Source organism: Monodon monoceros, unplaced genomic scaffold, assembly GCF_005190385.1.
Source record: "Monodon monoceros isolate NGI ecotype Baffin Bay Population unplaced genomic scaffold, NGI_Narwhal_1 Super_Scaffold_5, whole genome shotgun sequence".
Lineage (NCBI taxonomy): Eukaryota > Metazoa > Chordata > Mammalia > Artiodactyla > Monodontidae > Monodon > Monodon monoceros.
Window position 1 is genome coordinate 69,633,753 of NW_021703782.1, and position 24,418 is coordinate 69,658,170.

Genomic DNA, 24,418 nt, shown 5'->3' on the forward strand with positions numbered 1-24,418 from the left:
CCAAGGTTTTCTAAAGCTTTTCTGTAAAACACTAATTAATAAAATGCTAAAAAGGGGAGGGATGGAGGGATTTTGCTTTCAAATACACTTGAGAAACACCACTTATTATATGCGTCCTTTAGAAATTTAAAAGCATATTAAAGGCTCTGAGAAGTCCTGCAGTAGAGAGATGTGTTTAAGTTTATTTAATCAATGTTCTAAACTTTAACCACACCAAAGCTTTTATTTTCATGACTTTTTTGAATTGCTGTTAAATTTCACTTTAAGTTCTTTAGAATTGCTTAGTGAAAATTCAGCTAAACTTATTAGAGTCAGAATGTTAGAACTGGAAATAATTTTAGTGATTGGGTTGTTTTTACCAACACTAATGTATTTATTTACTTGATGTCACTGCCATTCACCCAATCTCCCTTCCTAAAACTCGTCATTTCCTCTTTTCTTCGATCTAGTCATCTAATAAGTCTTTCTTTCCTGTACTACTTCTGAAAAGTCTGTGGAATCTGCCCTCTTGTCCTCACAACTAGAACCAACATCTCTCATATAGACTTTGGCAATAGCATAATTTCAAAACTTCCATCCTCCCAGCTTGAGCTTCAACTTTCATTTCAGCATGAGCACCACAGCCACAGAAGTATTTTTATATGTAAATCTTGTCATTTGTCTTCTCTTTAAAACTCATCACTGCTCCCTGTGACCAACAAGGAACATTCTGAGCTTCTTAGGAGGGCACATAGGGTCTCTTACAATTTTGGCAGGAGTCTCAGAATCAAAATCTTGAGAAAGGATAGTTTAAAAAAAAGTTGCTCTCATTCAAACAGATACGATTTCACTTACCATGGGATCCTTTGGATTGGCTCCTTGGTATGACTGGCAAAGACTTCCCTCAGGGGAAACTCTTGGCTTCATCTGCCCACACAGTTCTAAATAAGAAATGATTTTATAAAATGAGTGAGTTGATTGACAGTGTTTCAGAGATAGGTGACCCAAGGTTTGCTGTCAGAATAAGGAGCTAATTGCCTAAAATTGTCTTTGATAGACTCTTTATTCATTCATTTATTTCTGATTGCATTCAGGAAACACTCACTGGTGGTTATAATATTCCAGGCACTTTTCTAGGTACTAGTGGAAGGTGAATAATACTCAGAACTTGTCTTCAGGGAGCTCACCATATAACAATGAGTAAAGGTTCTAAACAAAGTGCCATCAGACTCCCAGATGTGGTAAACAATAAGGACAGACTAAAGTACACACAATAACAAAACGTACTGTGTGCAGTCTAGTTGCCTTGCAGTCATCTTTTTTGCCCTAGTTGGGTTATTAAACTTTAATAATGCATTTGATATTCATCAGCAGGCATCTAATGCATTGACAGCATTTCAGAGTTTCCTGACAAGTGTGTTTAATAATATCCTTTAGAAAACAAGCAAAAATTGAATTGAATTGAATCTTTTCTTTTTCCCATAATCAGAAAACCCTGTATTCGGATTACCAGTACTTCCCTGATTATTTTACTCAAAAACTATTTCTTAAGTATTCACTACATACCAAGCACTGGTTTGACGTTTAGCTTAATGTTTTATCTGGAGAAATCATGGGGCTCATTGTAGGTATTGTAGGATCATGGCTTATAGTGTTTGCTTTGCCATTTTATCTACAAGTATACTTTCAATTTCAGATTCTTTTTATTTGAGCATTTTAGGCTTTGGGGTTATCAAGTAAGGCATTACAATGAATTCATGACAGAACCAGTGTCAAGGATGGGGAACAAAAGTAGGTGAAATCGGAATCATTGGTCTCTAACTCCCTGTTGGAACAGTGGCCTTCATCCCATCCTCACTCTGCCCTTCTATTCAGGGGTCCCGATGGAAACTAGTCTCTTATGAAGTCTCTGATTAGTATATCTCCTTTCTATCATCAATTTCCTTTTCAATTCACCAGATTTTACAACTGATTGAATATTTAGAATATTTGCTGAAAGCACAAGCATGCTTTATTTTCACACATTGTCTCATTTACACACATGCACACACACAGTTTCTTCACCCTTAAATTAAAGGCACATGTTCACAAAAACAGGAGAGAAGAGGTATAATGAGCTTATATAATAAAGCAGTAGTAATAATCATAATAAAATGAACCAGTTCCACTCGGGAAGGATATGTTTTTATCTGATATACACCCAGCTGTAGCAGGCTTGGTACCCATTTGCATTTTAGTAAATGACAGATTGTTGTTAAATTAGTTGGCAAATGTTGTAAAACCTTGAAATAATATATGGGCAGGCAAAGATAGACAAGGGAGCTTTTTTTAATATCAGTTTCACTTCATGAAAATTGACTTTATTTATTTAAATTTATTTATTTATTTTTGACTGCGTTGCGTCTTCGTTGCTACGCGCAGGCTTTCTCTAGTTGCGGCGAGCGGGGGCTACTCTTCGTTGAGGTGCGCAGTGGCTTCTCTTCTTGCAGAGCACAGGCTCTAGGCATGTGGGCTTCACTAGTTGTGGCTCGCGGGCTCAATAGTTGTGGCTCGCGGGCTCTAGAGCGCAGGCTCAGTAGTTGTGGCTCGCGGTCTTAGTTGCTTTGCGGCATGTGGGATCTTCCTGGACCAGGGCTTGAACCCATGTCCCCTGCATTGGCAGGCAGATTCTTAACCACTGCGCCACCAGGGAAGTCCCCAAAATTAACTTAAACTGGAGTTTATTTTTTAAATCCTCCCTTAGAATTTAACTATGTACTGATGGAACTCTGTGTTTTTAGAACTTTAACAAAGCTAAGAAGTGACTTGCCAAATGGACCCAGTAGAACATTATCCATTTTGGAAACAAAGAAATAGATGTTTTCATAAATACATAGGTGGTTTCACATTCTGTAATTGAAGATTATCTGATATCCAAGTATCAGATTTAGATTACTGTATTATTGTGACTTGTGATGCATTTATATGGAAAGAAGCACAAATTTATCCTAGCCTTGTATAATGCACGTCAGGTATTTATTGTCACCTTGTTTTTAGTTTAGAGATTTGTTATTAACACTGTGAGTGATCTTTTAACTTTTGCAAATTCCATTCTAATTCCCTTTGTTCTGCTCACAGATTAACCAGATATCAGTAACAGTCCTCTTTTCTTTTAGTTTGTTTTGTTCAATTTTTAGTGACTCCTGGGCCACCTGGGGATAAATGAAGTCCATATCACAGGAGTCATTCTAATATAGTCTGGATGTCCCTGTTATAGGGAAGATACAAAATCATACAGAGATTGGATTAGGTCAACTTGAGGTTCATACCAATTCTGAGCGTCTGTGATTCTAAACATAGATTTGAAAAAGCTGATGGGGAGGACAGGTACATAAATTTCCTTCAACAAAACATGGCAGCAACCAGAAAAGAAAGGCCACTGTGTAATAAACAAGGATAAATTGAACTGAGTTGATAGTATCCAATGATTTAAACGTATATATGGCTTTTATTGCAGACTTTTTTTCACTTGCCCTGAGCCTACATTCCTCATCTTTAAGAGGAAAACAATCACATTTAATATTCAAGATTGTAAACATTATTATGATTATTACCTCTGATAGCCTCTCGAGTCAGGCATAGGAATAATTTTCACAGGACATCCCCCAGTTTCAAGATTTGAAAACCAAGTCTTGGCAAAGTAGGTAACCTGGTCATTAAGAAGCATGACTGTGGGTCAGACTCAGGTCTGCCTTCCAAGCCTGTGCTCCTGGCCCCCATGCTCCGTGTGATATCTGCTCTGAAGAAGTGCGTCATACAGGCCTGTCTCCGTATACTCAGCTCTCGGCCAACAGTAGTTTTAATTCTGGTCATGAAAGTGAACACTGCATCAGGGACCTTGCTCTCCTCTGAACTCCTGGGAAATTTATCATCTAGGCAAACTGATTTGGCATATCCTGAATTTCACTAGCTTCTCTCTTTTTCTTCATCCCTGGATGCAACCTGTGATGATGTAGAAAGTATCGGCTTGAAAGTCATAAAGACCAGAGTTGAAATCTCAGTTTGGTGTCTCTCTTAGCATTTTGACCTGGAACAAGTTACTAAGTTATCAGAGCTTCCGTTTCCCTGAGACAAGACTATGATAATACTTTATGGAGCCATCGTGAAAACTGACTGAGGTCTCACATACACAGTGCTCAGACCAATTGCTGGTCTCCCCCCCCCCGAGAGGAAGGCCACCGTTTGGTGCATCTTTAAGGACCCTAGAGTATCCACCGCAGTCTTGTAAATAATATAAGCTTAATATCAATTGTAATTTTTTCAGAAGTGTGATTTGCTTTCATTTGAATCAGGATTATGTTTATGGGAAGAAACTGTAAGGGGCTGATTTTCTGCCTTTCAGAAATGTTATGAGCTACTCCACAAAAGGTCAAAGTCATTGCTTCATGGAGTAGAGGCCTGTGACATTCAAGCCCCAGGATGGGCTTCAGAGAGCGGCAGCTTTGCTCACCCCTTCAGAGCTGAGCTGGGAGTTGGAACCAGCCCACAGGAGGCATTCTCTACCCCAGAGCTAACTTAGAGAAGAGTATTAACTTTTCATTATTGCTGGAGTATCCATCCTTCTTTCCAAGTGCCTTTCCAAACATTTACAATAAATTCCTTTCATACCCCTATTGATAATAAATGTTTTTATTCTCTGTGAAAGGAATTTTTCAAATTCTCCTTCAGTATAACTTAAGGGTGATGGTATCTTTCTGGGCAGTTTGAAAATAGGGAATTAATGTGAATATGGAAAATATCCTTCTCCATTTCATGAGTCTGGCTCTCCTGAAAGTCTGAGCATGACATTGCATTTGCTGTGCGACGATCCAACGTGGAGAAACCTTTGGGAGGTGTGTCTCTTTTTCCCTCAAAATGGGAGTGCTGGGATGGTGAATGTCCAGAATACCTGCGTTGGTGCTGTTGACTCTTGTGATTATTTCAGAGGGCAGATGACATTCAAACGTACTTTTTCAGTTGCTTGGAATGAGAAAATTGACAAACGCAATCTGCGTGCTTCTCCCCACGACCGGTGTTAGCCTTCCCCAGGCCCTGGGAAAACTGCTGGAACAGGGCTCAGAGCTTGCAGGACTGTGGGAGTGACCAGAAGCAAATAATAACCTGAGTCTTTCTGAGGCTTCTTTGAGTCAGATGAGGAAGACAAGGGCTGAGAAAAAAAAAGGGGATGGGCATTGATCAATATGAATTGACCATAGATAAACATGAAAAGCAGACAGTTACTTGGGGATTGTTGATTTGGCAAATGAGATAAAGCAGGAAGGGAAGGGTTTTGGGGTTTGTTTCTTTTTCTTTTTTTCCTCTAATGCACTATTGCTAAGCAATATTTCTGTAAACCATGTTGTTAAGCATTTTTAGGAATACCCAGTGTCAGTACTATTCAGTGGGGATGAGCATTGGTTGAGTTGAGACTGGATCATCTGGTCCTAGCTTTTCTGCTGCTGAATGGCTCTGCTCACTTTAGTCCCTTAATTTCCTTATGTAGAAATGTAAAATTTCACTGTATGAACCTCTTATGTGTCCAGCTTTAAATAATATCCATAGCACATTCTTCGCCTCCACATTTTTATTATGTGGAGTTTCTAAATGTACAGCGAATCTGGTTAACAGGAATAAAATTATTTGCTTGAAAGCATATTTCCATTAGAAAACACTCCTGGTTTTTATTTACTCCTAGATCTTCTACTATCCTTTCTCCATGAAAGACTGATTTTCTTCTTCTAATTATACTTTAGAAATAAACAAAGTAAACGAAATCTACCCTGATGTAATACTACTCCCAGGAGCCAAGGTTTACACCATTGAGCACTTGGTGATAAAGTGGAAGAAGCTGTATTATGTGTCCAAGTCCTCTGTCAGCTCTTCTGAAGAAAGGGAAGCTCTGATAACAGGACTGATTCTACAAGCCTTCAGTGAGCTGATGCTCTATTGAATTTATATTCTGGCAGATGTGGTGAATAAGCAACTCAGTTTGGGTTTTTTTCTTCTTTCTATTCACACCGTAAATATAAAAGTAGCTTTTTATCAGGAACCTGGATCTGGGGTAGTTCTGTATTTGCGGTGTTGATTGATTATTCTTTACACTAGTCTTTGGCCATATGACTGCAAGTGTCCTTTTAGAAAACTGAGCTAAGGTCACCTTTGGGTTCCCTGAATTCAGTGCATCATGCTTCTCCTTCATGTACTAGAACACAAAGAATATCATGGAAAGACCCTAAATGTAGATGTAAGTGGCGTTTTTAAATGTGGCATTTTACCAGAAATGCTTACAACTGTTGTCACCAGCAGCTGGTCCCACAATCATAATCAGGCTGTCTGGTCCTTTAAAAGGGAAGTCGACTGCGTTTGGTACGCTCCGGAAACGTGTACAATCGATTTTCATTTGTGCCGGATAAAATTAATGTCATCACGAATAACTGCATCTAATATTTTTAGTGTGTTATTAAAAAGTCAACAGAACATAAAAAATTGCTGGGCTTCCCTGGTGGCGCAGTGGTTGAGAGTCCGCCTGCCGATGCAGGGGACGCGGGTTTGTGCCCCGTTCCGGGAGGATCCCACATGCCGCGGAGCGGCTGGGCCCGTGAGCCATGGCCGCTGGGCCTGCGCGTCCGGAGCCTGTGCTCCGCAACGGGAGAGGCCACAACAGTAAGAGGCCCGCGTACCGCAAAAATAAAATAAAATAAAATAAAAAATGGCTTAATATATATGGCTTAGCGACCTACTGTGTACACAGCAAATCAGAATACAGAAAACCTGACGTGGGGCAGAAAAGGTGGGTGAGGTTGAGATGGAGAGGAAGAAAGAGGGGGAAATGAAGTCCTATCACTTGAGAAAAGGCAGGAAGACAAAAATGCGGAGAAATAGGTTGCCATTCACAAAATCCTTCTTTAACTGCATTTGTATTTTCAGTATTTTTCTTCCATCAACCATCCTTTGATAGGCTAAGTAGCATAAAATGAGATTGGTGAAGACACTCCCACAGAGTGTTTTTTGTAAGTCACTGGACCACTAGGGAAGTCCGACAGTTTGGTTTTAAAATGCTTAGAGTCATTCCTCGGTTTACCTTAGTAATTCTGAGAGCACAGTAACTAAACATTCTGAGAGCAGAGCGGAATCGAGTGAAACCTGTATACTCTGCACATCAGACATTCCGACTTGTAGAGTAGATCTTAAAAATGAGAGTCAGGTGTGCTTATTTTCCAGGTGAGGATACTTGTGTCTGGCAAAGTTAGCACTTCAGCGTGGGATTGTTCCTGATAAAAGCAGCACTTAATCCCTGGATTCCTGACCCTCAGAGGCCACATCTCCTTCTTTTACTCCTTTAAAAACGTCTCATATCTGCCTCTTTCGATTCCCTTGGGCTTTGGTGGGGAGTGACCCACTTTATTTCCTGGGTCCAATTCCGGTCTCATACAATTAATTTCCCTACCCTCATCTCCATCTTGCCCAAGTGCACTGATTGAAGAAACAAGTCTTGGGCTTTAGTCTTTCCCAAAGACTTCTGATTACGTCCGTCTCATGACTACGCTCTCTTGGTGTCTTCCCAAAGTAGACTTTTTCCCACCAGGTTACGCCAGATGTCTCCAAGGCATCGGAAGCTGTGTGCTCCTGATTTGTTTTCAATTGTGGATTGTATTTCTTTTCGGATTACTTTTCAGGTCACCTTTAAGGAGCCTTCATTTTCATATGAATCACCTGTCCTACTGATGATTATGATTCAAAGAGTTATTAAGTATTTAAAAAGCAATATGGGGACTTCCCTGGTGGCGCAGTGGTTGAGAGTCCGCCTGCCGATGCAGGGCACACGGGTTCGTGCCCCGGTCCGGGAAGATCGCACATGCCACGGAGCGGCTGGGCCCGTGAGCCATGGCCGCTGAGCCTGTGCATCCGGAGCCTGTGTTCCGCAGCGGGAGAGGCCACAACAGTGAGAAGCCCGCGTACCGTAAAAAAAAAAAAAAAAAAAGCAATATGTATTTTTAAATTCTGAAACAAACATCTTGGGTGAGCTACAAAAACCTTTCCAAAGTTTGTCGTTGCTCTTGTTTTGCGTTTACGTCATGATTCTGGACCCAGACCTATTTCTTTCAGTGAACCCTGCTCTGTTAAGGAACAGGATTTATTTTGGAAATGCTTGTCAGAATGTTTTTGAGCTTTAAAAGATGAACAGTTTTCTCTTCACATCTCAGCTACCGAATAGTTGTAGGTGTCCTTGTCTTTCTCCAACCTCTTCCAACCTGAAGCCCCTTTATCTGTGAACCACGTATGGAAGAGCTTCCATAGAGGGCTGCGCTCTTCTCTCACTGATATACGAAGATCAGAAAAAAGCAGGGAGCAGAGCAATGAGGGGCTTTGGTAAACTGGGTATCAGGCTGTACTTGGAAGACATCACACTTAAAAGAGAGTTCCTCCTCCTACAGTTGTTTTAGTGTGTCTCTTCATGTAGACACATACAGATATGTGGGTTCTGATCAGACTTACTGGTCTCCCTCTCCTGTCTCCACCCCACTCTCCTTACATGATAGTGTGCCCATTACTTAATGTTACTCAGTTTTTTTAATCTGTAAAAATGCATGTCTAATTTGCTTGACGTTAACTAATAGATGTGAAAGCACCCAGCACAATGTCCCATCTTTTGTATTGCAAGAAGCCTCTGGTCACTTAGTCATGTCCCTTTAAGAATACAGTTGACCCTTGAACAACACAGGTGTGAACTGCAGAGGTCCACTTTGAGGCGGATTTTTTTTTTCAGTGGTAAGTACTATAGTACTACACAGTCTGCAGTTGGTTGAGTCCACAGATATGGAGGAACGGTATATACAGAGGGCTGACTCTAAGTTATACATAGATTTTCAACCGTGCAGAGGGTTGGCACGCCTGTCCCCCACCATTGTTTAAGGGTCAACTCTACTTTCTAAGCAATATGGAAAAGAAGTAGTATTAAAATACCAAATGCAATCTAGCTGTATTGGCTGAAAAATTATCACACCGTTTTAAAGAAAGAAATTTAGTTCCATTAAAGTCTATACCTCTCTAAACCTGACTTGCAATGTATGATTTAATTGATAACGCAGCATAAAGCATCCTTTTCTGACCTGAACCACAAGAAAATCCAGTTTTTTTCTAGCCTTTAATAATAATGTTTATGGCGTATATAAATTAACTTTTGTAGGGCATACATGAGAAGAAACACATACACAATTAGATAGATACACAATGAAAGAGAATCTTTAGAGTTTGGTCAAATTGGTCCTGTGTGGGGCTTCCCTGGTGGCGCAGTGGTTGAGAGTCCGCCTGCCGATGCAGAGGACGCGGGTTCGTGCCCCGGTCCGGGAAGATCCCACATGCCGCGGAGCGGCTGGGCCCGTGAGCCGTGGCCGCTGAGCCTGCGCTTCCGGAGACTGTGCTCCGCAACGGGAGAGGCCACAGCGGTGAGAGGCCCGCGTACCGCAAAAAAAAAAAAAAAAAAAAAAAAAATTGGTCCTGTGTGGATTTCACAGTATATTTCGCTGTAAATTTACTAACTTTTAACTTGGCACCCAGTTAAATTAGAGGATTCTTTTCCTTTCCTCATACAAAGTTATATTAATATAACCGGTTGTAATCACAGTACTTTACCGAACTATACAATAATGTTATTTCCTACACTTCGGGAAAATACGTATCTCAAAGATCCTTTTCTCTTTATAATATTCTGCCCACCTTCCCTTCTCCCTACATCCCACATTAAGATTTAATTCTTAAATTACTCTGAGCTTTAGAGAAATGTCCAGATTTCTTTTTACCACATATGTTTTGGTTTTCTGAATATTGCACACTAATGAAAATTCCCTGTGCATCTGTAGTAAATAAACCTTTGAATTGCTAATTGTTTCAGATCAGCCCCCTAGATCTTTAGCAGCTGTCTTTATGGCATGTTCAGCCCACAGATTCAGTCTGTCTGTTTCTGGGATTTTAATCATCAGCCATACACACAGGCACAAACGTCAGGTTGCCTTGTAGACAGAGTGGTGGCAACATCTGTATGTGCTGTAGCCTCCACGGGGGTGCGGCTCATCCTTTATCTCCTCCTCTCACCTTGTGTTAGTCAGCTCAGGCTGCCGTCAGAGAATGCCACAGACTGGGTGGCTTAAACAGCAACAGTGGATTTTCTCACTGTCTGGAGGCCAGAAGTCTGGAAGTCCATGATCAGGGTGCCGGCAGAGTTAGGTTCTTGTGATGCCTCTCTCCTCAGCTTGCACACAGCTGCCTTCTTACAGTGTTGTCACAAGGCCTTTCCTCCGTGCACACACTTTTGTTGTCTCATCTTCTTAAAAGGATGCCAGTCCTGTCTGATTAGGGCCCCACCCTTAAGATCTCATTAACCTTAATTACCTTTTTAAGGGCCCTATCTTCAAACACAGTCACACTGGGGATGTGAAGCTACGTCTTCCATTCAGTCCTCCAGCTCCCCGTCTCCCCTTCTCCCCTTCTCTCCTTCCCTCCAAAAGCCTCATGCTCTAGGATACTGATCTCTATGGGATCCAGGTCCTCTGGCTTCTGCTGGGGTTCAGCCTTGGGATACGTTGGCAAAAAATGGGAGAGAGGGAGGAAGAGACTGGGGTCTTGCTCAGCACACATTCCCCTGGCTTCTTCCCTGCAGGGCCGACATGGGTTGGCGAGTTCCCTGACCAGTTTTCAACTCCTATTAGCCCCTCTGTCTCCCGTTCCAGTGACTCCTCTCTCCCTGGCTCCCTTTAGGCAGTTACTGACCCCATACCCTCCTTTGGAGTTTGCCTTTGCCATGCCCAGTGGAATTTAAGCTTTGGCTCTGGCCTTAGTGAGCATTTCCGATTCCCAGTTTGCTCATCTGTAAAATAATGATATAGACTTGAATTGTGCAGAATAATGTTTGTACAGTGCTTGGTGCATAGTAAGTTTCTGTAAATGTTAGCCTCTGTGGTTTTTAGTGCACAGTGAACCTTCTATGTATAAAACTCTCCTTGATTATAAAACAGAAATTATCTCTTGGACTTCGCTGGTGGCGCAGTGGTTGAGAGTCCGCCTGCCGATGCAGGGGACACGGGCTCGTGCCCCGGTCCGGGAAGATCCCACATTCCGTGGAGCGGCTGGGCCCGTGAGCCATGGCCACTGAGCCTGCGTGTCCGGAGCCTGTGCTCCGCAACGGGAGAGGCCACAACAGTGAGAGGCCCCCGTACCGCAGGGGAAAAAAAAAAAAAAAAAGATGTTAAAATAAATAAATAAAGTATTATCTCTTAAGAATTAGCCCTAGGTTTTCCCTCTCAATAGAGGAATAAATGTGTTTGTTTCTGTTTATAAAAATCATACATGGTCACGGAAGGAAGGTATAAAAAGAAAAGAAAATTCTTTCCTAATCTTACCGAACAGGATAAGTTCTACTACATCGTCACTTGATGGTAGCTTTAAGCGTAAAACTGTACTACACGTTAACTTCATTGCGCACGCATGCACATACACTTTTTTCTAAACTGAGACTATACTGTATCATTTTGTATCCTACATTTGTAATGATTTACAACATAAAAGTACCTTCCGAACATTGTCTTATTATTCTTTTAAAATGAAATACGTTTTTAGAGATCTTTTCAGTCATAATTTTACATAGATATATGAATGAGATTGTGCCATATGTGCTTTTTCATCATTTTGTGGGTTTTAATCTATTATCTTGTTATGGTTCTGTTTAAACCAGGTAGGTTTTGTCATTATCTCATGTGTTCTGTTGACAGGTCAGGTAAAGCTCTGCTGTGACCGTGCTTCTTCCCGGTGACACAGCCCCTCAGTGTGTGATGGGGAGGGCACATTTTGGTGATGAAATGGAACCTTCTTATTCTTCCCTGGCTGCGACGTTCTGTCTCTGATGTATAGACCTGAGTCAGTCGCCAGAGTTTCTCAATCTGGCCATCCACACCATAGTGAGGAGTAATTCCCTCTGGAGAATTGGAAGCATTGGACAAAATCCTTAGTTTATGATGGGTTGGTGATTTTTGCATCCTTCTCTATGTTTCGTGAATATTTGGATGGGAAACTGAAGGATGGTAAACCAGGTCCAGCTGTCTAGTGGCAATAACATCCAGAAGTTCCTCCCCCTCTCCATGAATTTTTCCCATTCCTGTGTAATCATATTGCATTTTTCCACATTGAAGGGCAAAAAGAAATCCATGCTCAGGTCAGGTCAAATCCTGTCATAAATATTCTGTTCCCTGAGGATTCAAGGTCAGGGAGAGTTTATCAAAGATACTCCAGATTCTTTGTCATCTCTCTTTCCTTGGCTCTTTTTTCCAGAAATTCCAGGACAACACTCCAAATACTTTTTCCTCCACCTGACACCAGAAGAGCTGGGGCCTGGAAAGAAAAAAAGAGGTTTAGTCATCACTAGCTTTGTGACTTTGGTTCTCACTTCCTAGTTACAAAGTGATAGACCTGACCTACGTGTCCTCCAGCATGCCTTGTAGTTTTAAAATGGTAGAATTTCTGAAGGATTCAGCTGTAACTGTTCTGAGAGGTGCTCTTCACTTTGGCTTATGTTTCTCTTTTCTTCTGAAGATCTCATCTTACAGAGAAAAATAGTCCATATGCTTCGATACATCTGTGTTCTACGTTGCTTCTTCTCCTTAATTATTTTATGACCTTAGGAAGGTCTTTGAGTTTATGCCAAGCTTTGACATAAAGAATGTAAGAAAAACTTCCTGGATCTGGTTGAAGAAGGTATCCACAGTCAAATATGTTTGGAAATTACTTCAGATCGTGCCCCCCTCTTAGTTTTGCAATGAACCGTCACTCACTAAAGACTCTTAGAAGTTCTGCAATAAGGGAACCTGTTTAATTTTGCTTAATTCAGAATTTCCCAAACATATTTGATCTTGAAATCCTTTTATTTCTGGTAGCATCCATAACATCCCTCATAATTAATATCCCTGCCATGCATAGAGGAAGCACAGCTCTGGAAGGAAGGACATCATCCCAAATTCTGCCCTTTATTGATGATGTGATCTCAGAATAAATACATTACCTCTGTGCACCTCACATTGCTCATGTATCAAATGAGGGTACATAATAGCAGCCACTTCATGTGGATGAAGATTTATAGGAATATAATATGACTATGGTAATTGTGACTAATAATACTCCAACTCTGAGGTCTGGCTGTCTGGGTTCAAATTTTGTCTTTCCACTTACTGGCTTGTGACCTTAAAAACATTACTTCTTTACCTCAATTCTTTATCTGTGTGATGGGGACAAAAATTGTACCATTCTCACAGAGTTGTTGGAGGAATTCAGTCTGATTCATGTAAAACATTTAGAATTGTGCTTGGCCCACGGTAGGTACCTAGTAAAATGTTAGCCCTTATGATCGTCACTGTTTGTGCTCTTGTTACTTCTATGACTGTATCAGGTGAAAGGTAATATTTTAGTTTCTTTTTTTTAATTGGGATATAATTGACATATTAGTTTCAAGTATACAACATTAATGGTTCAATATTTGTATATATTTGTGAAATGATCACCACCTTGAGTCTAGTTAACATCCATCACCATACATAGTTACAGTTTTTTTTCTTGTGATGAGAGATTTTAAGATCTCTCTTAGCAACTTTCAAATGTACAATACAGTAGTATTAACCATAGTCGTCATGCTGTACATTGCATCCAGATTAGTTTTGTCTTTTTTTTTATAAATCTATTTATTTATTTTTGGGGTGCGTTGGGTCTTCGTTGCTACACACAGGCTTTCTCTAGTTGCGGCGAGCGGGGGCTACTCTTCACGGTGGCTTCTCTTGTTGCGGAGCACGGGCTTCAGTAGTTGTGGCTCGTGGGCTCTAGAAAGCATGCTTAGTATTTGTGGCATGGGGGCTTAGTTGCTCCGCGGCATGTGGGATCTTCGCGGACCAGCAATTGAACCCGTGTCCCCTGCATTGGCAGGTGGATTCTTAATCACTGCGCCACCAGGGAAGTCCTATATTAGTTTTTAAAAGCAACTCCTCTTACTTCAGAAAGCAGCTTAGATCCAGCACATTATTAATGCAGCATCGTACCCCTTCTGCAAATGCTTCATTCTGCCATGTTGATATTGCTCTTGTCTTCATCTAGAGTCTGTGACCCATGTCTTCCATCATCTAAGTTTTTCTGTTTGTGTGCAGGGGCGGAGAGGCCTCGGCTCTGTTTTTGTCTGGGCATCGGGAAATGGTGGGAGGAGCAAAGACCACTGCTCCTGTGATGGCTACACCAACAGCATCTACACCATCTCCATCAGCAGCACAGCCGAAAGCGGAAAGAAGCCTTGGTACCTGGAAGAGTGTTCGTCCACGCTGGCCACAACCTACAGCAGCGGGGAGTCCTATGATAAGAAAATAGTATGTGACATTTGCATGTCTGGCATGATTGGTTTATTTATCTTTCACTGTGAAACACAAATGGAGACCATACATTTATATGCACAAGTAATATATGTAAATAGAAAGATTAGCTGATTATCAACACAGGTATTTGTAAATATTACCATTCCGTTACCAAGTCATTGAAAAAGCCTGTCTGGGTCATTACATTCCAGCATTGAATGTGGCCTTAGACATGATTAAGCTTCAGTTTTATTGAAGACAAATGAATGGACTACATTCACCTTGTGAGTTGGTGGCAGAGAAAAGACTGGGTGGGATCCTCAGCCCAGTTCCCTATCACTCTGTCCCCGTACTGCCTTTGAACTTCAGCTTGAGTACTTTGGTCTCAAAGTAGGTACAACGAATTCAGTGCGACCTAAACCTATGTAAAAGGTGCTTCTCTAACACTGCAGCACAGAGTTTGCCTGAACGAGAAGCACAGTAGTCCTGTGTGATCTGCTTACCAACATGCTCTGCCCTCTATGCACATGGTAAAATGGTTAAGAGTTTAGGTTTGCAGGACCAGCCGGCGTGGCTTTCGTTCACTCTGGAACTATTTACTAGCTGGGTAACTTTGGATACATTACTTAATTTTTCTGTCTCAAGATCCTCACCTGTAAAATGAGGGCATTTAGTAATACCTAGTTCATGGAGTTATTTCAGTGATTATGAGCAAGTAGATAGAAAGTGCTTTGCACACTACCTGACCCATTGGTGCTCAAAAAAGGTCTGACTTTTAGGATGTCCCACACTGTGCGACTGACTCTAAATCTCAGACACCTTTGCACTTTGCTCTTTTCCTGATCATGGTTTTATAAAATGTCTCAGGGTTTGTCTTTCTAAAGTGGAGCTAAGGTGCTATACATGACATTTTTTAGCATTTAGCCAACATCCTGCTTTCAGATCCTGTGATTCACGCAGGTTTGGTTCACTCTGCAATGCTCCCTCTGGCTTTATACGGCGGTGGAAATAGAGGTGATAAGATACTACCTCCTTCCTGTAATTCTTCATCCATATCTATTTGGTTCCTCTTGATTCCTGATTACTATAGGATTTTCACGTTTGATTTCTCGGCTACCTTTTACTATCCTCTTAAGTTACATTTTTCAGATGGATTTAAATAAAAACTGCCTACCCCTGTGCATATCCCATCTGTCCCCATCTTTCTCGAATCCCTTCATAATAATTGGGTTAAAAATATGCACATGAGTAACCCTGGAAGTACCTCCATCATACATCAGTAAACATATTCCACAATACAAAGTGAAATATAAAAGGAGAAAATACAGAGATGACAAGTTTTGAAGTTCCATGGCTTTCTTCATGGGAAAGTGATGCTCTATGATACTTTACCATCATTATGGAAACGTTTTAATCTAGGAATGTTCCTTTGGCTTTCAAATTTGCTCATCTCTCAGAGCTCCTGGTCAAGGCCCACTAATACTGAGTGGCATCCGTCAGTTCTGCATCATGAAAATCCTGATGAAAACTCTCTGGAATAAGAATTGTCTTCCCAAACTTCTAGAGTCTGAAGGCATGTTAATGAAAACTCACCATTGCTTCAAAGTAAATATGCCCATCTAGTGCTATTATTTCCTGTGGGGCAGTTGTTGTGAGAGAGGTGTTTTTAAGTTCCATAAGTGCCTTCCTTAAGAGAAGATTATAATCCAATGGGCAAAATATCAAGGAAGAAGGAAGTGTTGCCGGGTCCCAGATGGAAGAGCACAGTGCAGATAGAGGGACCTCAAAATTGCTACCCTGAGATTTACTCCTTACACTTGACCTTCCTGGGCTTTTCATCACTACTTACTGTGACGGTGTGGTAGCTGCTATGACCCCCATTGACTGGGTGGTCATTTAGGATGCTTCCACAGATGGACAAATCGATCATTCTGTGGTGAGGGATAGGGCTTGAGAGGAAAGATGGACGCCATGATTTAATGTCAATATCCTTGATTCAGGTCATATTTCACTTCTCCCTTGTTGCTGCTTCTGATATCAAAACCTTTACTGACTCACTGAGTATATAAAGTTACCTGTTTACCTTTTACTTGGCTCTACCTTTTGTTTAACCTCTCCCATTTTCGTGGTAGCAATTGATTACGAATTTTTCTCTAGCCAGTTCTCAGCTTCTCTTATTTCGCCTGAGTCTCCAGATTACCCTCAGTTGGAGAGGAATGTGGTAGCTGTTTCCAATTATAATCTCTAGCTACGGACAGACCACTCAGTGGCTAAGTAACCTCTACCGAGTCTTGGTTTCCTCCTCCGTAAAGTGGAGGTAAAGCCAGAACCAACCTCATAAATTTTCATGAAGATAGCAATGTACTGAGCCTAAGGTACTTACACAACGCCTGTGGCAACGAGCCACCTAGTGAGTGGCTGGTACCCTTGTTCCCTAAGTCAGGGTAGCTTTCTGTATCGTGGGAGCTTAGGCTGGTCGTTTTTCCAGCTGTTGTTAACAGAGGTGCTTGTCGCACCTTCGTTTTTCCAATCTGTAGAACCACGATCTGTTCCACCCACCCCGTAAAGAATGGCACTTTGATGGTAAACATGTTAACAGTTTGAATGTGAGGAGAGTTGGTGGCAACATCAGGCTTTTATGGTCCAGCTGTCCCTTTTCCTTCTAGATGTCAGAATGACAAATAGTCCTGCTCTGCGCTTGGGACCTTTTCTTCACCACGCTTTGAACCAGATGTCTGTGGTCCCTCAGAGATGCCCGCATCCTGTTAGTGGCATCCGTGATTGAGTGTTACAGGAACAGCAGTGTCTCCCTTTGTTCTGGGGCTCCCCTCCCCAGTCCATCCATTTCCTTTTGTCATTTGCTGCTTCTTCAGAAGAGCACAGTTGTCATTCTTCATTCATAGAGCACCTTTGTGAGTTGAACTGAGGCAGACGCTGAGGATCCAGGAGAGCGGAAAGATCTCACTGCTTCTGGGAAAGCACTTTGGTTAAATAATTTTTTCTTGTCCCTTTCATGGTGTGCAAGTAGGAAAACCTTGCCCTGAGTTTCAGAACGTAGCCAAGTCTCCATCCCTTGGTTTCCTACCATCACTATCGTACAGTTGTGGACCTTGGTATTCCACGCATGCTTTAATAGATTCGGATCAGTGATGGCCTTGAACCTTATTATAGCAAGTGAAGCAACTAAAATATCAAGATTACTACGATAAGAAGCTCCCCTATAAGGTAAATAGAAATCAGTTGAAGTGACTGGTTATTATGAAATAATGTTTTTATTAACAACACCGTATACATTTTATTCCATGCCAGACATGTAGTACATTTACAGTTATATTAACGTGTCATAAATATAACATTTTTTGCCCTTCTAATGTGTGCCTGGCAGTGTGCTATGCACATTGGATGCATCCTCTCTTTGTATCACCAAAACATTACGCAGGAAGGTCAAGTATTGTCCCCACTCTACAGATGAGAAAACTAAAGTCTGAAAGGTTAAAAGAAACACATGTAGTAAGTGGTAGAGTCTGGATTCCAACCAAAGTTGTGTTGAACCCCCAGCCCACCTTGTAACCAATGTGCTGTCATGCCCCGGATCCTTCCCAGGGACCTGCAGCATGGGGCTGTATAAAAGAACGGTGCTTTTCTTGCCTGTTCGGGGTTCTCTTCACAGTGATTTAAAAAAAAAAAAGAAAAGTATGTGGACTATATAGGCATCCACTGTTTTTCACTACTTGGCCCACTCGTTCTTTTTGAATATGGAAAGTAATTTTCATTTTTAAGTGTATTACCTTTACTTTCATTTATATTCTTGATGACAGTGTATTCAAATTTTATACACTCGGAATACAGTGAGCAATTTGCTTCGTAGTCCTTTAGATTTGCGTTGTCCAGTAGGACTTTCTGCTAGGATGGAAGGGTTCTCCATCTGTGCTGCCAGAATGGTAGTCACTAGACACACGTGGCTGTCGAGCATGTTCAATGTGGCCAGTGCAGTGGAAGAACTTTAATTTTAATTGCGATTAAATTTTAACTGATTTAAATTTAAATATCCACATGGGACTATTGGTGATTATATTGAACAGCACATTTTTACTTTTATGGCTCACTAATTTTGAATTTCATGCCGTTAGACCTCTTCCTAACCCCCTCAGACGATCGGTCGGTCTTCTTGCAAAACACCTAAGCCCTTTGCCAGTCTAAGTGGCTAATTCCCGTGGCCTGGCGTTGAACTCCCCAAAGTTACCTTTTTGCCTTTTGTGTGATTTCAAACCAGGGCCCTCCTGTGCGACTCGTGTCATCTGGCAGGAACACTCTTTTCCCAGAAACCACTTCATGTATGCCTCTTCTCAAATTTCCTATCAGGGAGGCTGTTCTTCCTCACCTTCCCCTGAAAGAGTGGCACTCCCCTCCCCCCAAACTCTACTCTTTTATCCTGTTCAGTTTTCTTTCTAGCGTCCTTAGAGCTACTTAACATGATGTTATACATTTTTTTATTGACTGTTTTCCATGCTAGAATGGAAACCACTTGAGGTTGAAGACTTTCTTTCCCAGAGCCTGAGCTTAATAAATGTTCAGGAGTAACTGACATTGAGAAAGATAGAAGCCTCACAAGGCATTTAAACAGTCCCAGGACGCAGGTAGGTGCTCTCTTTCAGAGAATCTTCCTCTACTGGTAGGTTGGAGAAAGGCAGAGGGTACGTGACAATATATTTCACATAGGAAATTGCCTACAGGAATCCTGCTGTAGAAAGCTGTACATCCAACTATCCTTAGTGTCAAGGAGCCTTAAAGATCCTGTCTTTATGTAACCCTTCACTACCTCCTGAATTTCTCCCAAGTTCTTTGATAGCGATAAAGCTCCCCTCTCTCCCCAGTCACTCCCATCATTAAATTATATTTCTTTTGGGACTTGTTCAGCCTTTGTCTTTTTTTCCTCTAGTAATTTGTCTCAGTGATTGGAATATGGGGGCTATCGTATTCCTCCTGGGTCTTGTGAGCCCGGGTTTAAATATATGCTCTGCTCAGCCCTCTTCCGATGTCATTTTATTTATTTGTGTTCAAAACAAACTTGCTGCCTGGGGTATCTCAGGGTTGGCCTGAAAGACCAGTTCCATTGGAGGAATTATCTTATTGCTTTTAATATTCCTTAGCAGCTACACATTTCCTTTTGCAGAAAGTACCCTCTCCGCTAACGAATTTGTTATTCAGATGCAGTCATTGCTATCATCTCTCTGTTTCTCCTTTTGATTTGGGAAATGTCATGATTTTTCATGAGTGAAAGACTAGCAAACCCAGATGTGTTTAGTTTGTATAGACGTCTGATCCATATTCTCTTGAGAATGTTAAAAAGAAGGAAGGAAAGTTTATGCCTAAAAAATTCTGATTTTGACTGTGGCCCAAAGGAGAATGGCGATACCCACTGGTTGACGGGGGCTGGATCCCAAGGCCAGTTTCGCCGTAATTGCTGGTGATGGTCTGGAACCGCCACCTTTGCTGTCATGGGTGACTACACTCTGTAGCTCAGCTTTTTCTTTTGCTGCCATTTCAGGATTTAATACTTCACCACTTACCAGCTCTTTAGTGGCTGCATGTCATTGGGCTCATGAATCTCTCTGAGCCTCCATTTCCTTAGTTAATAAATAGTATTGATATATCTTCCTTGCAGAGTTCTTGTGGATCCAATCTAATTTTATATATAACTGTGTGCACACATACACACAAATATATTTTATATACAACATACACACCTATCGCTCATTGCCTTGCTCTTTGCAAGTTGCTGGTGGTGTGGTTTTAGAAGCAGTGCAGCCAGTGTTAGCAATAGTGGTAGGAAGAGAAATGGCTATACTTTAGCCCCTGGATTGTGTATATACACATACACACATCATTTTTGTAGGCTGCTTATAAGTTTATGTAAGTCTTATTTGGAGAATCGATAAAGAAGTAACCTTGAAGTCTTTCCTAATAAGTGGGAGAGTTTAAAACATAGAACAAAATGAGTATAAAGGAGCTTGACACTAGTAATTCAACTTAACAAATAAATACTGTACCTCTGCTCTGTACCCAGCACTGAGCTGAACATTATAGAGATTCAAAAAATGATATGAGATGGGATCCTTCTTTAGTGATATTAACCTCACATTGATAAGCAAAACTTACGTTTGCACTTTACAGTTACAGATTCTTATTGCAACATGGGAGTGGAATTTTGTGTGGTCTTTTGTCAGTCATAATCGAATTTTACACCAGTCTTTGTGACTTTGGTGAACACAGAAAGCGTTAGTCTTTGGTTCCTTTATATTTTGCTGTGCTTAATAAATCAGCTTCTCCTATTTTATTCGTTAACACATTTAAGATGTAGTTTCTGCCCTTATCCTCCTCCAGAGCTGTGTCTGAAACAGGTTTTTTTTTTTTTGGCACCTTTCTAATCCAAATCCAAATCGACACCAGAAACAAATTCAACCTAACAGACAGAATCATTTCATGTTTTAAAAATATCTGTTCAGTTGCTCTTTTAACAGATATGAGACAATATGGCACCTTCAAAATAAAACAGATCACAAGATATCAGGGAGATAGAAACTCCTAACTGTGTAAAGATTTGTCATTTATAGCCAGCCTCAATCTGAACTGAGGTTCCCTGGAGAATTACATCAACAGGCTAGAATAAAAGATCCAATCAGCCCAAGTAATCGAAATGTGAAATACTCGGAAATAAGAGCTTAGGATGAGAAAAAGGGATGGTTCTTCACAGCAGAAGCCTGACTCGACCTGAATACCCACCCCATCTCACCAAATCAAGATGACATCCCAAACTTTGTGGAGTCCAAAAGCCCATCTGCTACCCATCCCGGGAGAGGCTGAAAATCTAATTTGCTGATCAAGACAGCTTTGATCTGGTGTGAGGCCTGGTGTCATCTCCTGTTTCCTTCACTCTGATGGGCAGAAATGATATTTTCTTGAGCAATCTGAGAAGTTCTGTGGAGAAAAATTCTGTTTCTGATTTGGGTAGTGAATTTGGGGAATTTAGAGCATGCAAGATGCGCCAGCGGGACCAAAACCAAATTCTGAGACATTCTAAAATGGAATTGAAACTTAATGCACTTTATTGTTCTGTTTTCACATATCAACTCTCTGAATTCCCAGCCCCATGATGTGGGCCAGCCGTTGAATGCAACTTTTCCTTTAAGTTACACTGTCAGTTCTTGTATGCATGTGTTGTGATTAATGGGGTTACCCCATGTGGTTCCAGTTTGGGGAGCATCATTTTTCTTTAAAATTGCATGCTCCTTGGTGGTCTTTGCCTTTTCTTTCTAAAGATAGACATAAAAATTTCCTGATGCTGTGCGTTCTCTTAATGATGAAAATGATGAAAACCTGCCTTAGATCTTTCTATCTATCTATCTATCACCTCAATATCTCGACCACTGACAGTAACTTCCTCTTGAAATGACCCAGCTGGAGTTTCCACTTAAAGCAGGATGAGAAGGGAGTGAGGATGTTTTTGTTTCTTTTCTCTCCATTCCTTTTAACCTCCCTCCTCTCCATCACCTTCCTGTTCCACTCCCTTTCTACCCCTACTCACTACTCAAGTTTCATTTAGTTCAAGTGATTGGAAAAAAAAATAAAAGCGCGATGATGATGTGGAATTCTACAAACTTGCCTATATTAATAGCATGTAACAGTAAATTGGTGTTTATATATAAAAGTACTAAATGGCTGTTTACTTGAGTATATATCATTTGCGTATATACCTGCGGACCCTATTTGGATGGAGCATATTCCTATGGCCAACCCAACATCATAACATTTTTATTGTTCACTGGAGGTGAGGCTGGAGGTAGCTATTTATTATATGCACAAATGCTGCACACACTTGGCGTCTCTATTCTGGATTTGTTTCTGTACATTGAAAGCGTCTGGTGCAGCTGAAGAATAAGCAAAATGAGCCAACTGAGAAAACGTCATGAAAAATCTTGAATTCAGGCACAAGTCATTGAAAAAAAAAAAAACTTGGCAAAGGAATGTGACCGTGAGGGTGAGGTAAAATGAGAAAAATGCAGGCAAGGCCACCTCTCAACAACAGTATATCTGGAGACCTGGAAACAGGCTGCTGCTGGGGTATTTATACATGGACTTAGGGACCAGGCCTTTGGAAAATAAGGCTGCAAATTCACCCATCATTTCAAATGAAATAGAAATCACTTTTTAACAATCCATCAATCCCACTTCTGAGTACATATCCAAAAGAATTGAAAACAGGATCTGAGGACTTCCCTGGTGGTGCAGCGGTGGAGAGTCTGCCTGCCAATGCAGGGGACACGAGTTTGAGCCCTGGTCCAGGAGGATCTCGCATGCCACGGAGCGGCTAAGCCCAGTGCACCATGACTGCTGAGCCTGCGCTCTAGAGCCCGGGAGCCACAACTACTGAAGCCCACGTTCCTAGAGCCCGTGCTTCACAACAAGAGAAGCCACCGCAATGAGAAGCCCGCGCACCACAATGAAGAGTAGCCCCCGCTCGCCGCAACTAGAGAAAGCCCGCATGCAGCAACGAAGACCCAACGCTGCCATAAAGAAGGAAGGAAGGAAGGGAGGAAGGAAAAAAAAGAAAAGAAAAAAGAAAGAAAGAATTACGAAAAGGCCAGCTGTGGGTCTAAAGGAGTTGGTCTTTAAAAAAAAAAAAAGAATTGAAAACAGGATCTGGAAGAGATATTTACACACCTATGTTTATTGCAGCATTATTCACAATAGCCAAGAGGTGGAAGCAACCCAAATACCAATTGACAGATGAATGAATCAAGAAAATATACTACATAATACAATGGAATATTATGCAGCCTAAAAAGAAGGAAATCCTGCCACATGCTACAACAGGGATGAGCCTTGAGGACGTTATTCTAAGTGAAATAAGCCAATCACAAAAAAGACAAATGCTGCATAATTCCACTTCCATGAGGTACCTAGAGCAGTGACAGTCACAGAAGCAAACAGTAGAATGGTGGCTGCCAGGGGCTGGGGAGGGGCCATGGGGAGTTGTTTAATGGGTAGAGTTTCAGTCAGGCAAGGTGAAAATGTCGTAGAGCTCTAGGATTGCACAGCAAAGTGCATATAATTAGCAATACTGTACTGTACACTTAAAAAGTTGTTAAAAGGGTAAATCTGTGTTATGTGGGGTTTTTTGCCTCGCCCCCTCCAAAAAGAAATACCTTTTTAACGCCAACAATTGAAAAATCTCAGAAGTTTCTTAATGTAGAAGTGGGTAGGGCTCTCTTTACCCAGACATCTTGCGAACATCCACTGTGGAGGCTCAGAGGATGGCTAGCTAATCACATCTGTGAATCTAGAAACAACTTGCCCTGCTTGCCAAACACACGGTCGGGCTCTTGCCCTGCTGTCAGTTATTCCGGAAAAGAGTGCAAGGCTTGTCTCCTTTCCGCCACCACCTATCTACGTGGTTCTCTGTATTTTTACTCTTTCTCCCATTTCTTTTGTATCAGTGCCTCTCAATCTGGTAATATTAGTGGTGTCAAAAGGCATAAAGAACAGGTAGTGAGCACTGATGGCCTCGTGTGAAACTAAATCACCGGGATGTCAATCTCGATTCATGACAGATAATTAAAGAGTCCCTTCAGACATCCTCACGTGACCCTGAGGAAACTTTTAGGGGAGGACTCATTTCTAAAGAGTTATGCAGTGCTTTCTTTCGGTGATGAGCAAATTTCTTTCCAAATCAGCTAATCTGCATTCTTCTCTTGAAGGACGCACCTTAGAAAAGCAAGGCTTTGTTTTCGCCACCTCTATCCCCCTACACCTTTCTGATGACCTTTCACCTCAGTTTTCTTATCTGTAAAATATGGGCTATATACTTGTCTTGATGACTGAGAAAGCTTTACCAATGTCTTCCAATAACTACAATGAGACTCCTAAGTCCGTCTCACAAGCCTTGTAGCTTCCCAGCAGGAGGGCTATTAGTCCCAAGGGGGCAAAAAAGGATTCTTATCAGGGAGGGAGGATCTTAGATATTACAGTGGTTTGCAAAATTATAT

The 24,418-nt window shown here is 41.4% G+C and overlaps 1 protein-coding gene across 8 annotated transcripts in view; it reads left to right on the forward strand.

Moving 5' to 3' along the window:
* PCSK5 (proprotein convertase subtilisin/kexin type 5) overlaps window positions 1-24,418 on the forward strand; it is a 449,309-nt gene that overhangs the window by 169,585 nt on the left and 255,306 nt on the right. For all 8 annotated transcript variants that reach the window (XR_003790774.1, XM_029202704.1, XM_029202698.1 and 5 more), the window contains one exon: window positions 14,175-14,387. Coding sequence is in view for 7 of the 8 variants with exons in the window: in XM_029202704.1 (XP_029058537.1) it covers window positions 14,175-14,387 (213 nt within the window). In the remaining variant the exon portion in view is untranslated. The remainder of the gene's footprint in view (window positions 1-14,174; window positions 14,388-24,418) is intronic.